Below are 13,672 nucleotides of genomic sequence, written 5' to 3' on the forward strand. Positions count from 1 at the left end.
ATTCTGAGGTTAGTGTTAGCTTAGAAAAACCTGACCTCTTGGGAATTCCCATCACTAGACAGACGAAGGGTCGGATCCCAAATCTCCTTGTAGTTGGTCACGGGGAAGATAGTTCTGAAGGATGCAAATTGGTTCAATGTTTTTAAAGCCATTAGGTTTAAGATAACCATCCATGATGGCTAAAAGATTCCATTATAAATACATACATGGAAAACTTCTATAAGCCTCACGGAGCAAGAGGGGAATTTTTCCAACTCTCATCCACTCAATACATACTTAGAGGAATTTCTGTTTTTCCTAAATCCAAATAAACCTCTTTCTCCTTCCTTTGCTCATTTTCCTATTTCACTGATCTTTGGATGGAATCGATCTCTTCAGGAGTCCAGTGGAGATTGTTGACCTTGAAGTCAGGAATGCCTGAGAGAATGAATGAATAATAGTTTATTGAGGGCCTCCCTGAGCACTGGGCTAAATGCTCGGTATCAGATAGAAGTGGGATTCAGTTCCTACATTCTCATTGTAATGGGGGGAGCCACAGCACATGGCTTTTCAGCTACAAGTCAGATGGCATGTCCCATGGTGCCTAGGGGCTGATAACAAAGCAGATAGACAGATTTTTCTTATTTTTGTTTTTTAATTGTGAAGACCGAGTTAACACTCTGGATACCTTAGAATCAACCAGAGTCAGGATAAGCAAAAGTCCTTGGTCTTTAAAGGTAGAAGTGAACCGGATGGAGGAAGAATCTCCACAACCTCCTCCTTCTTCGTCTACCACCAAAGTGACCCTGGCTAGTCTTACTCCACCCCCTCATCCTTCCCACAGTTCTCTGTATACACCAATTTTTGAGCCAGCACAGGATAGTGGGAAGGGCCATAGCATATGCTTATAGAGTATTGTCCAGTCGGTAGTTAGCCTTAAGTGCTTGGTAGTCAGACCTCAGTGAATCAACTCGAGTTTCAGCCCTTTACATTTAATTAATTTATTTTTAATATGCATTGCTTTACACATCATGTTGGGAGAGAAAAATCAAAAGGAAAAAGCCATGGGAGAAAAAAACAAAAAGTGAACGTAGCCTGTGAAGCTGGCTTGCCTGCTTGGGGTGGGGTTTTGGCAGGGGTGGCTGGCCTATTGCAGACCCTGCCTCATATCTCCCTGAACTTCTGTAAAAGGTTTATAACAGCCCCTCCCTCCCCCCAGGGTGATTGGGAGGATCCAATGAGGTGAATGGGCGAGGGGGGAGACCGTCTCAATCCATGGAGGGACAGGGTCCTTTTTTGGTGACCCAAGTCCGATTGGGCAGTCGGTCTGGATGGGCCCTTCTCAGAGTCATGTTTATACGTGAACAAAATACAATATGCCGGATTACAAGAGAAGCCAGTTACAGCAAAGTGATCCAACTTAAAACAGGTAAATAAAAACTAAGCAGATGATGCAAGGTTCTTTAGTGCATCAGGGCACTAGGGGGCAGCGTGGTCAGCCTCAGGAGGGCTTTGGAAAAGGAACAGCTGAGATTGAGCCGCCTGGAGATGGAATTGGGATCCAAGACCCCACAACAGGCCGCCCGGGCCCAGACTAGTCTGTGCTGGGACTCCCCTGCGCCCCCGTTTCAGACAAAGTGGCCCCAGAACTGGGCACGGCATTGGGGTCCTTCCAGGAGGTTTGTTTGTTGAGGACAAGCACTTCATTTTTGTCATTATCAGGGTAGCTGGTAATGCAGTGGTGAGAGGGTCCGCCTTGGAGTCAGGAAGCCCGAGTTCAATTCCAACCTTGTATAACCCTGGACAAGTTGTTCCATCTCTGCCTACCTCAGTCTCCCCATCTGTAAAATGGGGATAATAATAGCACCCCCCCCTCCCACGACTGTGAGGATCAAATGAGGAAACATGGTCAAATACTCTGCAAAGCTGTCACACCCTAGGGAGATGCTACTATAGTTGGAATGGCCAGAAGCCTCCTGAGCCCGTTCCCTCTGCAGAGGGAGGCCATCGAGCCTGAGCTCCAACATCTCCAGGGAGGGGGGGGCCTGAGGCTGCCGCCTCCTGCCTGGCCCACTTTGCTAGGAAAACATTTGACAGACCCACCGACCCACTGCCCCCCTTTTTCTTATGAAATTGTGGTACAGATCTGAATCTTTCCAGTCCTGGAGGCTGTGATCAAGTCATTCTTTATTCTCCCCTCTATCCCCCCCCCCAAAAAAAATCATTAGGGAAACCCCTCACTTAAGGAGAGAAAAAAACCTAGTTGTTCCTCCCTTTGCTAATTAGCACAGTAAGCATTTAACGCCATCTTGTAAGTTGGTCGTAATATCCCATTTGAATGTTGGGTATTTTTGTTTCAAACAGGCTTTGAAACAACCAGGTGTCCTAAAGCTACAGCTTAATTCTTAGTAAACCATTAGTTCTCAGCCACCTGTACAGGAAGTCCCTCACGGCAAGGTCCACGGCGGGGTAAGACGGTCCCTCCGGTTCCGATACAGGGCAGTGCTTCTCAGCTGCGTTTCCAGAGTGTAAATTTGTAGCAGAATCGTTTATTTTTGAATGTTGTTCACAATTACATCATTTTCTTATTAACTTGATTTTTTTTTCTCTAAGGAAGATGTTGCCAAAACTGGAGGCCAGGGTTCAAGATTTCAAACAAACATGCGAAAACCAATCATTATCACATTTTTGTCTCTATGAGAAATTCAGAGGCAGAGAAGACGCAGCTTTTAAGCCGTGGGTGGTCTCGGCCTCTTCTTGGTTTCGGCAACAGCAATGGAATTTTAGATTCCAGCAATTGAATTTGGGGTTTCCACTCCCTGAACTTCAGGTGGCCTGAAACCCCTCGGACTTTAGTTCCTTGTTTCCTTATTGATATTCCTACTTTTTTTTTTAATTGCTTGAGACAGTCTTAAAGATGACTATTTTCCCCCTTTGGCTAAAGGTCATTTAAGGTTAGAAGGTAAGAATGTAATTTTAAGAATTATTTTTCAGTCCTATCTGCTGCCTTGTGACCCCTTTGGAGGTTTTCTTGAAAAGATCCTGAAGTGGTTTGCAATGCCCTTCTGCAGCTCATTTTACAAATAAGGAAACTGAGACAAACAGGCCTGGGTCACAGTTACATGTCTGAAGCTGATGTGAGCTCAGGAAGGTCTTCCTGACTCCAGAGCTAGCACTGTATCCACAATGACACATAGCTGCCCCAGAACCCTAAAATTTGGTCCCTTGGAAAGGAAGAATAACTGCGTAAACTACTTCTGAAAGCTGTTTGAATGCTCAAGACAGATTTGGACCATTTCCCTCTGACTCATTTCTAGATCACGCATTTTGAGCTGGGAGGGATCTTCGAGATCTAGATTTCAGCCTCCATTTTCCAGATAAGGGAAGCTTTGAGGCACAGAAGCATTCAAGTGACCTGCCCAGGAGACACACAGCTGGAGGACTATGCTAGGATCTGGTTCTGGCTCTGGATGCGACGTGTTGTGTGTGTGAAGGCAGGAGGCTGCCTTTTACTCCTGTGGATCCAGGGAAAAGGGGATTTAAAGAATAATTTACATCCCCACAGCTACTAGTCTTGAGAAGTAATCTGAGAGCTGTTTGTTAAAGCTGATGTTAGTAAGGTAGAGATATATAACGTGGGAACAAGAACCCAGGAAGGCCTCCTCTTTACCCAACCTTTCCTCGGCCTCCTTCCTTTACTGCATTTTCATCCACATCAGTCATCATGGGATGTCCCTCAAGGTTGTTTGGCTGCCTCCTCCTCCCAAGGATTCAAAATGACCTTTAAGGGGATGATTCTAATTTATTTAGCTGGACAGCCTCTCCCCCCACACCCTTTCTCTCTTCACAAACTTTCCTCCCTCCACCCAACTTCATTCACCAATTGCTGTTGAGGCTTCCGTCCCCAGTCACACCCAGGCCCATAACTATGGTGTCATCTTGCTGTCCCCACACAGCCAGTCTTGCCAAGTCCTGTTCTTTCTTTTATGTCCCTGTCTATCCGTCCACCTGCTCACATAGGCGCTGCCCTTAGCACTTAACTGGCTCAGGTTCCTCCCTTTAGCCAGGCTAATATTGCCTCCTTGTTGTCATGGGCCTTGGCAAGTTTCTCCCCCTTCCGGTCCCATGGGTGGCCCATGTCACCCTTCCTCCCACACTTGAACCTCTGGTGGCTATTCCCCATAAACTTATCTCTAAGATCAGATGTCAGGCTCTGTGTGTACATAATTTTCCCCAATTCCCCTGCACCCATTTTGTATACATGTGTGTACATAATTTTTGCCATTTCCCCTGCATCCATTTTGTATACATGTGTGTGTACATAATTGCATGGCATCTTCCCATTTCCCCTGCACCCATTTTGTATACGTGTGTACATAATTTCCCCCATTTCCCCTGCACCCATTTTGTATACATAATCGCATGGCATCTTCCCATCAGAACAGGAACACCTGGAATGTTTTTGCTTTACTCACACGGTGCCCGGCACAGACATAACAGTGCTTGACTTGTTCTTGTCAAAGGACCACTCTTGCCCTGCCCTAACAGAAGTTAACAAAAAGGGGTTTTCTCCCCTTAAAGAGGCATCGTGGGCACTGAGAGAGTCAGGAAGTCCTAATCCCTGTGCTGCCACCTCAAATAGTGGAGACCCCTTGAGCGAGTTCCTTAGGAACCTAACTCACTAGGGGGTTCCTCTCCGAGAGCTTTCTATACAATCGAGCCATGGCTCTAGACTACAAAGAATCCTTGTGGAAGGCACAGGTCGGCGTCAGACTATAAAAAGCCGAGAAACAGCTGGGACCCAAACCGCCTAGGAAGCAGCAGCCAGACAGAGAACTGCATTGCACTTTTTAATTGCACGGGTAGTTTTAAATAAAATGGAGAAAGCACCTCCCCAAAGCCAAGCTCACATGAAAGAATTCATATCATCGAGCATTTACACAGTAAATTTCTCTAACTTTACAAAAGATTTTTTCCTAATGTTCACATTATCCAACTGTACATAATGGAAAAGCAAGCCCCTCCAACAGCTATTTTCTCTGCTCACACAAGCAAACTAAGGACTTTACTAAACAAAGAGGCAAAATAGGAAGGGAGAAAAAAGGAATCAAGATCTCAACTTCCTATCTTACTCAGGTGGTGGGATATCATAGTGACAAGGTGAGTCCACACTTGCTTCAAGGCTGCAGGAGTCAGCCAAGGACAATACCGGAGGGGCTCTGGCCAAGCCTGGCCAATGGACCACAAGGTCCTAGGGACCGAACACTCCAGGGAATGGCTGCCTTCACCGGCACCGGGCCATTCGCTGCCTTTAGACTGTGGGTTCAATACAATGATTTGGACAACGAGCCAACAATACTATTTCAGACACTGATCAACTGAGGAAAGAGTTCATTGGCAAAAGTGTCTTCCCAGGAGTGGCCTGTGCCCAGGGGGGAGGACATCTCGCTGAAAGGGGACGGAGAGCCCTCATAGCCAGAGTCACTACAAGCATCCAGCAGGCAGGGAGAGGGCTTGAGGCAGGGGCTGGAGGAGAGCAGGTTCTCCATCCCGAGCTCTGGGATGAAGTCGTCCTCCAGGAACTCTTCCTTCACTGACACAGTGAGCGGCTCAGGGGGGTCTGGTTTCAGAGACGGGCTAAGGGGGGCTTCCTCAATTTTCACTACCACGCTGCCTTGACCATCTGTTTCCGAGGGAATCTCCACGATGAGTGGCTTGGTGTACACGTGGTCAAACCGTATCAGTTCATTAATGGCTTCCAGCTTGGCTGATGGGGGCCCCACCAAGGGAGAAGGGGAGGCTGGTACGGAGTCGGGCTCCTCTGCACCCACTTCTTTGAGCTCCTCCATGCAGTACTCTGTGTTAACATATCTGAAGAACATGTCTGGGTCCAGGTTGTCCAGAATGCCCAACAAGATATCAGACTGGAAGAGACCAAACATTAATGGAACCTCAGCGGCAACAGACATTCCTGCGGTGGCCCTAGGCTAGGAACTACACAGAAAGGGAATGGAGCTCAGAGTCTCTGATCACGGGGAGTTCAATCCCAGAGAACTCGGACCTTATATCCAAATCATACAAGTCATGGGGACGGACAGGCAGGATCAGTTTGCGCTGCATTCTCACTGAAATGGGGAGTTTTCTTTGGCCACAGGGGCAGAGGGGGGTGTGTAAACTTCCCAGTTACTTAGTGACCATCATGAGACATCTCTAGGTGGTACAGCCAATAGGGCAGCAGAAACCAGGGCTCCTGGACCAAAGAGGGACAAATCCTTACCTCAGAGTCTGAAGACTCAACACAGTCAGAATCCACAGGGGCGTGTTCGGGAAGGGTGACAGCTGGGCCTGCACCTGCTGCAGAGGCGCACGTAGTCTGAGTGCTGCGGACTCAGCAGACCCGGCCACCAACCGGACATCATTCACCTGGGGGGAGACACAGATCAAGGGAAGGAAGGCCCTTCAATGGCTGACACTTACAATCATTCAAGGCCCTGGGGTCAGGAGTGGCCCTGAATTTAAAGTTGCACCAGCAAACTATACCCACACAGAACCGGTTCTATGACATCCAGACCATTGTTACCTTGGATTCTGGTTCCTCCTTGGTTATTAGGGCATCTATCCCCAAGCGCTGTCTCAACTCTTGATTTTCAACAACAAGCCCATGGGTTCTCTCACGTAAAAGTTGGTTTTCAATCAAAAGTTTTTGGTTCTGGAAAAGAAATGATTTTGATCAGATACTGCCAAAGTATCTGGAATTCTACTTCAGAGAAATTCATATATCTAGGCTCCTGGGGACTTTTTCTAATGCACAAAAAATTAAAATGTTAAATAATATCATGCAGGAATATTTTTTTAAAACTTATTTTTCCTAAAAGCCCTCAGAAACCTGATCAACTGACCTAAGAGTAAGGCTCCAAATAGGTACTAACAAGATAAAAAAATTTCAAGTCTAAAAGATCTTAAATCTTATTTTAGGTACTGACTGCTCATGAGTGATGCCCTTAGGGCCTTTGGTTTCTAGAAGAGCTGTCTCATAGGGCACAGCCCCGTCACAAAGAAAACAGTGGTCCTGAATTTCATCTGGTGTGTTCTTAGGGAAAGCAGCCATAAGAAAAAACCTCACAACTTAACTCAAAAAATCAAGAAGGTGCATATATGCATCCTATCTATTGAGTGTGTATCTAAACAGAAAGGACAGACTGGCGGTCACTTTTAAGACCAAATCCCCCCAAAGATGGAAAAATGAAGGATTTGTCAAAGGGCTCCTCAAACACAGAGGCTTCTTACTTGGGTTAACCCACTGAGGTCCAAGCAAAGATGGAGTCCTTGAGGCTACTATATTCCACTGCCCCCACAAGCATGTGTTTCAATTCAGAGCCTCCTCCATTACTCAAAAAGAAAGTATGTGTCCCCTAAGTCACCCCACAGTGAATGTTCCATCCCTAAATCTCTAAGGGGATGGTTAGCTACCACAGGCGAGATTTGGTTTGCACAGTGTAATGTTCAGGTGGACCAAACTTCAGGCTGCAAGCTCTGTCACAACTCTGGGACAGTACAGAGGTCTGGTTTAACATTTTATTAGTAGGCAACTAAGGCATTTCCAGCCATCAGTATCATACTCCCATCCCCTCGTCACAGCATCTGTCACACAGAGACATAACTGAAAAGCCCACCATACACTGAGACCACCTAAATTAAATAAATGTGTTCTAAGGAGACTGCCTCAGGAAATAGCACTGTTGTGTATACGAGTGTGCCCTTGTCCACAAGGAGCCAGAGAGCCAAGGCCAACATCCCTAGGAAGGTTCTGTCTCTCACCTCTTCTTCCAAGTCCACAACTTGCTGCTCCAGTTCGCTCATTCGGGCTTTCTTCCTGTCTCGAGCTGTTTGTGCTGCTACTCTGTTTTTCAATTTTCTGGAAATGGAAAAATGTGTCTTTAACATCCAGAGATTATTCCACTATTGTGACTCTGAGGTGCAAAGTTAAACCGGGTTTTCAAATATTAATTCTACTTCTTAGTAATAGATCTGCTTCCTGCCCTTATGTAGTCAGAGAACACAGTCCCTTTTTAGGGTGAATGTCCAGAAATATATCTGCTAAACCAGAACCACTCGCTGTTAAGCTATCAGACTGGAAAATATTTACCAATCAAAGCCGATTTCATAATCGGCTCCCCAAATTTTAAAAAAGCACGATATTCCAAGTAAATTCAAGTTTATTCCTCAGCACGTCCGCCTCTGCGCTTCAGGAACCTATCCAAAGAACCATTTAAGGATGCTGTGGCTCACTTGCACAAAGCCTCAACTGAGTTTCTCCTATGTTGCATCATTCAAAGCCCTGCTAGATACACATGGACTATTTCTTGCATCAGAAAAAAAAAAAAGGGCTCATTCAGGATTTTATTTTCCCCCAATCACCAGAACACTCATAATTCAATTAAAGGAGGGGAAAATTAGAAACAGCCCAACAACTGGGACATTAAGCAAACTCAATCTATTAACGCAATGAAATTATCCCATCTCGAGAATGTGCGCTGTGTCAGTGTGGAGATGCTTAAGTGAATTAACATGAATTTGAGAGCACGAACCAATCTGACACATTAATCAGAACGATGGTGAAATGCACAGGTGCGAATTAAAGATCAAAAGGGAACGAGGGGGGCGGTAACGTTTTATTGGGGACGGAGAGAAATGGGAAAGGTTGCTAAGGTGGGGACTGGAGGAAGGCCCAAGCCAGTCCCCGCTATCTGAGACCCCCGCCCAGGGAGTGCTCCGGGCCAGTCAGTGCGGGGGTCTGGCCGTCCTTTACCCGCCCCCGGCCCTCAGGGCCTAATCAATGCTTGAGGTCTGACAGGAAGGTAAGCTGAGGCTCAGGAGGGCACGACGCAGCTGGCCGAAGGGAGGGGGGGGTCCTTCCCATTCCACGACCCCCAGCCCGGGCTTCTGCCCAGCCCAGAGGGCGAGCCTGGGAAGGAAGCGCTTGGGGCGAAAGTGCGGACGTGGCGGGGCAGCCGGAGGGGGTGGGGCCCCCTTCCTCGCGTCCCCTCCCCCCGCCGGGCCCCTCCCCCTCCGCCCCGGGCCGGGCCGCGGGCTCACCTGCGCAGCGCCTTCTCCTCCGGGCTCAGGTGCGTGAGGCGCTGCCGCTTGCGGGCCGGGCTCTGGCCGGCGCCGGGGGCCGCGCTCGGCGCCTCCGGGCTGGGGGGCAGCACGAGGGGCAGGGCGCGGCCGGCCGCGGGGGCGGCCCCGGCCGCGGGGGGCTTCCCGGAGGAGAGCAGCAGCACCTGCGGCGCGGCCGGGGCCGGGGCCGGGCTCGGGGCCACCACCACCATGGCCGTGCGGACGCCTGGAGAGCGAGTGCGGAGGACGGAGCCTGAGGCGCGGACGCCGCTGCGCGGAACCAGCCCCTGCGCGGACCCAGCCCCGAGCAGGCCCTGCCGTCACCGCCACCGCCGCCGTCCGGACTGACCGGCCGGCCGCGCCCGCTCGCCGTATAACCGGCGTGGCCGCCGCCCATTGGCCCGGGGCGGGTGACGCGCGGCGCTCTGCGCTCCCGATTGGCTTCGCTGGCCGCGGGGGCGGGACGGAGGGGAAGGAGACGGGGGCGAGCGCTGTCAGCCGTCCGAGAGGCGGCGGCCGCGCGCGCGAGGCCGGGAGCGGAGGCCTCTACCACGTGACAGGCGCGGGGGCGCGCCGGGAGGGCCTCGGCCCCGCCAGAGAGAGCCCGCCTTCGTCTTTTACAGTCGGGGAAACCGAGGCCCCAGGAGACGGCACCAAGGACGCGTTAGAGAGATGATAAGCGCCCCCGGGGTCTTTAGTCCGACTTCTCTCAGTGACAAATCGGGAAGCGGAGCCGGGGGCGGGGGGAGGGAGGGGGAGGGGAGGGAGGAGGAGGGGCGGGGAGAGGAGGAGGGGAGGGAGGGGGAGGGGCGGGGGTCAGCAGTCTCGGACTCGGAGCTGGGCGGGACCCGGTCGGGCTCCAGCCGCGCCTCTCACTAGCAGGAGGGAGGCCTCCGTCCCAGGAGATGTTCGGACCCGTCGCCGCCGCCGCCCGCCCCCAGACACGCAGAAAACCGTTTCTGCAACGTGACGGCTGGAGATCCACCGTCCTCCCCTGGGGTGCTCCCCAGACCGCCCCCCCCCTTTGAGGGTTTGGCGGAGACACCGCAGGGCGCGTCCCTTCCTCCGGCTCGTTTGACCGCTGGGGAAACTGAGGCGGGCGGGAGAAGGGGCGTGGCCAGGGTCGCGGAGCCGCGGCAGACTTGCCGGCTCTCTCCGATCGGGAAGGGGCAGGCGGGGGGTCAGAGGGAGGCCGGGGTCTGGCTCAGGGTCGCACAAGGGGGAAGCAAAAAAGTTTATCCCAGGAACAGAAGCCGCTGCGGCCGAGAAAGAGCCCTGGGAAACGCGTGCGCACCGCACGGAGCACCCCCTCCCTCCGTTAGGGTTCGCCTGCACTTTTGTTCTCCTGCTCGCGTTTTTCCCTTCTTTCTAAATCCGATGTTTCCTGTGCGGGGAGATAACTGTATAAAACGTACATTGTACCTCACATACGCTTTAACATGTAACACGTATGGGACCGCCTCCCATGGGGGGAGGGGTGGGGGAAGGGGGGGAAGTCGGAACAGAAGGTTTTGCAAAGTTCAGTGTTGAAAAATTACTCATGCAGATGTTTTGTATGCAAAAAAAAATTTAAAAACATTTATTGCATCCCTACTATGTTCCAGGCACTCCTGCTCCTAAATCCTTCTTGCTCTGCATCTTGTTTTCCTTTTTAAAATGTAAAACAGCCTTCGGTCGGTCTTCATCCGCAAAATGAAGGAAATGGATCCATCTCTAAATCCTGCTCAGTGAAGAACTGCTGATTCTCAGAGTCCCAGAATCCATCTGGTCTAGCCCATTTATGAATTATAATCCCTACAATTTCCCCCAAAATAACCATCCGAAGAGTGCTTGAAGGCTTCCAGTAACACGGTGACACTGCTACTTGCCTTTGTGAGGGTCATAATTACTTCCATTTTTTTTTCTAGTGATTTAAGCTTTTCCACTGCTTTTGCTCCCGGCAATCCTGTGAGAAGGGTGAGATGGGTGTTGGACTTGGAATCCAGAAGAACTGAGCTTAAATTCTGTTTCTAAGAACCAACTGTTCTCTCTCAACCTCAGTTTCTACAACTATAAAATGGGGATGATAGCATCTACCTCATAGGGTTATTATGAGGGTCCAATGAGACAGGACTGTGTATAAAATATTTTGCCAACCTTAACCTATTACATCAAAGCTAGCTAACCATGTAAATTTAATTTATGGCCATGGATTAGATGTTCAGAAAAGCTAAGTGACTTGTGCTTCTTTATCCTATTATGTGATTGAGAGATAACCATTGGACCACCTAAGGGCACCATTGATATTCCAAGAAATGTCAATTGTTCTAGGGGAAGGCCCTAACACATAGTAGGTCTCCCTCCAGGAGGATTAAAGGGAAGACACAGATAAACAGGAGAAAATAGATGCATTGTTGGAAGGAGGAAGACTCCCTAATACATAGTCGGTCTCCCAGGGGAGAGTCAAAGAGAAGATATAGATAGCCAGGAGTAATCCAGGATAGGGAGTCAGGGTTGGGTGGGAGGGTCTCTCTCTGCCTAGTGGTGCTTAAGGAGCACAGATTCATCCCCTTTTCTACCAGTGGGCCCCCGGGCACCTCCCCTCCCTTAGGCCAGGGTTTATTACAGCCTCTAATCTTCTGGATGTTTAAAGGGCCAGTACCTCATTTTCCCCATCTTCATTTGTTCTCTGCCTCTCTCCCCACTGGAAAATGTCTGTTTTTCCCCTGGCTGGCTCTCTTATCGCCCTCTGAGTGGAATTGCTTTGCCACTAGTTGGGAACAGAGCTTAAAGCTACAGCCTCACCCATACCCAGCTTCCAGAAAAGGGGAAGAAGTTTCTAAAAGCAGTGGAATACATCCTCTTTGTCTGGGGGAGGTGTCCCCCCACCCCTTCCCCTAGATGGCAGGACCTGGACCTGAGTCTAGGTCACAGACTCTTCCCTCCCTTCCCCTCCCCTCCCCAAGCCAACAGATCATAGAAGTGACAAAGGAATGAATGGGATTGAGGCCCTTTAACCAGTAAATTGATGGATTTCTTTCCCCCTCCCCCTCTGGGAGGGTAGCACAGAAGGGCAGGTGGGGTGGGTGCACCTGGCTGACCAGTATTTCCTCTTGTTCCCAAGCATCAAGACAGACCTGGGGTGTGGGAAGTGGTTCTAGGTGGATTTGGGGAAAGGGGAAATGACAAATCAGAACAAGACAACAAAATCAGAACAGCGACTCCCTGGACCTACAGACAAGGCTAGTGGAGTAAGCATCCATCTGCTCTCTCCCCTTCCATGGTGTCCCCCACTCCCCAGCCCTAAAAAAAAAAGCAGTTTGGGACGGGAATAAATATGTCAAGATTCCCCCCCTCCCAAAAAAATGGAGGCTTTGGGCAGATCTCAAACCCCAGTTGTGATTCCCTGGTCTTGAGGACTCTGTGTCCCCGGCCACAGGCTGAGAGTTAGGGAGAGTAACCCAAGTAATGCTTAATTTGGACAGGGCCTTCTGCCAGTTCTTGGGAGCTTTTCATCCAGGCACAAGATGCTCTTGTGGACTGAAGGCCGGTCATTCATGTGTGATCAGCCTCTGAACACGGTGAGGATCCAGGTTCCAGCTGCAATTCCTCTGGATTTAAAAATGCTAAGAATCTGAAAGCTGAACCTTCCACTACCTCCTGCGCAACACCAGAAAGGCCTCTGGCACGCAAGGGCCTCGAACAGAATAAGGGCTTAACAAAAGCTTTTAGATCCATCTATCTCCGTAGGACTCCATTTTCAGCTCTTTGCCTTCTTTGCCTCAGTTTCCTCATCTGTAAAATGAGCCGGAGAAGAAAATGGCAAACCACGCTGGCATCTTAGCCAAGAGAAGCCCAAGAGTCAGACGTGACTGAATGACAAGAGTTTATGGTCCGGAAAGAGGAACTTAGAATTCCTCTGGTCTAGCTCCTCTTCTATTCCTCATCTTTTGGAGGAGCACATTCATTCCCAGAAGTATCCCCAGTAGCCAAGGAACTGGGCTATCTACTTATAAATGGACTGTTCAGATTTCTAGGTCTGGATCCTTTTTAACCACCCTGGGACCCACATGATCAAGTTACCTAATCTTCCTGGGCCTCAACTTCCTTATTGTGAAATGAGAGGGTTGGGCCCCTAACATCCCTTCCAGCCCTAAATCTATAAGACCTATGATCCTGATGGTTTTACTGAAGTGGGGGACTCCTGGTATGGAAATTCCCTCCATTGAATCAGATTTGTCATCCCCTAGAGCCTCAGGAGGCTGCCTGGGATGCTGGGAAGTTTAAGCTGCCCCTGTGATAAAACATATAAAAAACTAGGCCTTCCAAGGTTAATTATCTTTGGGAGACCTTTCTGAGGAACTAACAGGTAGCCAGGAAATCCAAGAAGAAAATAAAGGAGGGAGGATATAAGGAGAAAAAGAGGTGAATGAGGAATTCTGTACCCCGGCAGGGTGGGGTGAAGCACACATACCCATTGGAGGGACCACTCCAGATGAGAGGAGAAAGGGATTGACAGTTCTGTCTCTGGTTACAGTTACTGGAGCAAAGGGGAAGATCCACGTGTGAATCCCCCCTCCCCATGTTCCAGGCTTTT

At 49.8% G+C, this 13,672-nt stretch overlaps 1 protein-coding gene across 1 annotated transcript; it reads right to left on the reverse strand.

Moving 5' to 3' along the window:
• Positions 1–4,816: 4,816 nt before the first annotated feature.
• Positions 4,817–9,432, reverse strand: XBP1 (X-box binding protein 1). Its single transcript, XM_031948832.1, is given in 6 exon segments — positions 4,817–5,903; positions 6,257–6,340; positions 6,343–6,402; positions 6,560–6,688; positions 7,798–7,894; positions 9,076–9,432. Coding segments are annotated over 6 exon segments (1,164 nt in total). The 5' UTR covers positions 9,309–9,432; the 3' UTR covers positions 4,817–5,342.
• Positions 9,433–13,672: the final 4,240 nt, after the last annotated feature.

Source organism: Sarcophilus harrisii, chromosome 1, assembly GCF_902635505.1.
Source record: "Sarcophilus harrisii chromosome 1, mSarHar1.11, whole genome shotgun sequence".
In the NCBI taxonomy this organism is placed as follows: domain Eukaryota; kingdom Metazoa; phylum Chordata; class Mammalia; order Dasyuromorphia; family Dasyuridae; genus Sarcophilus; species Sarcophilus harrisii.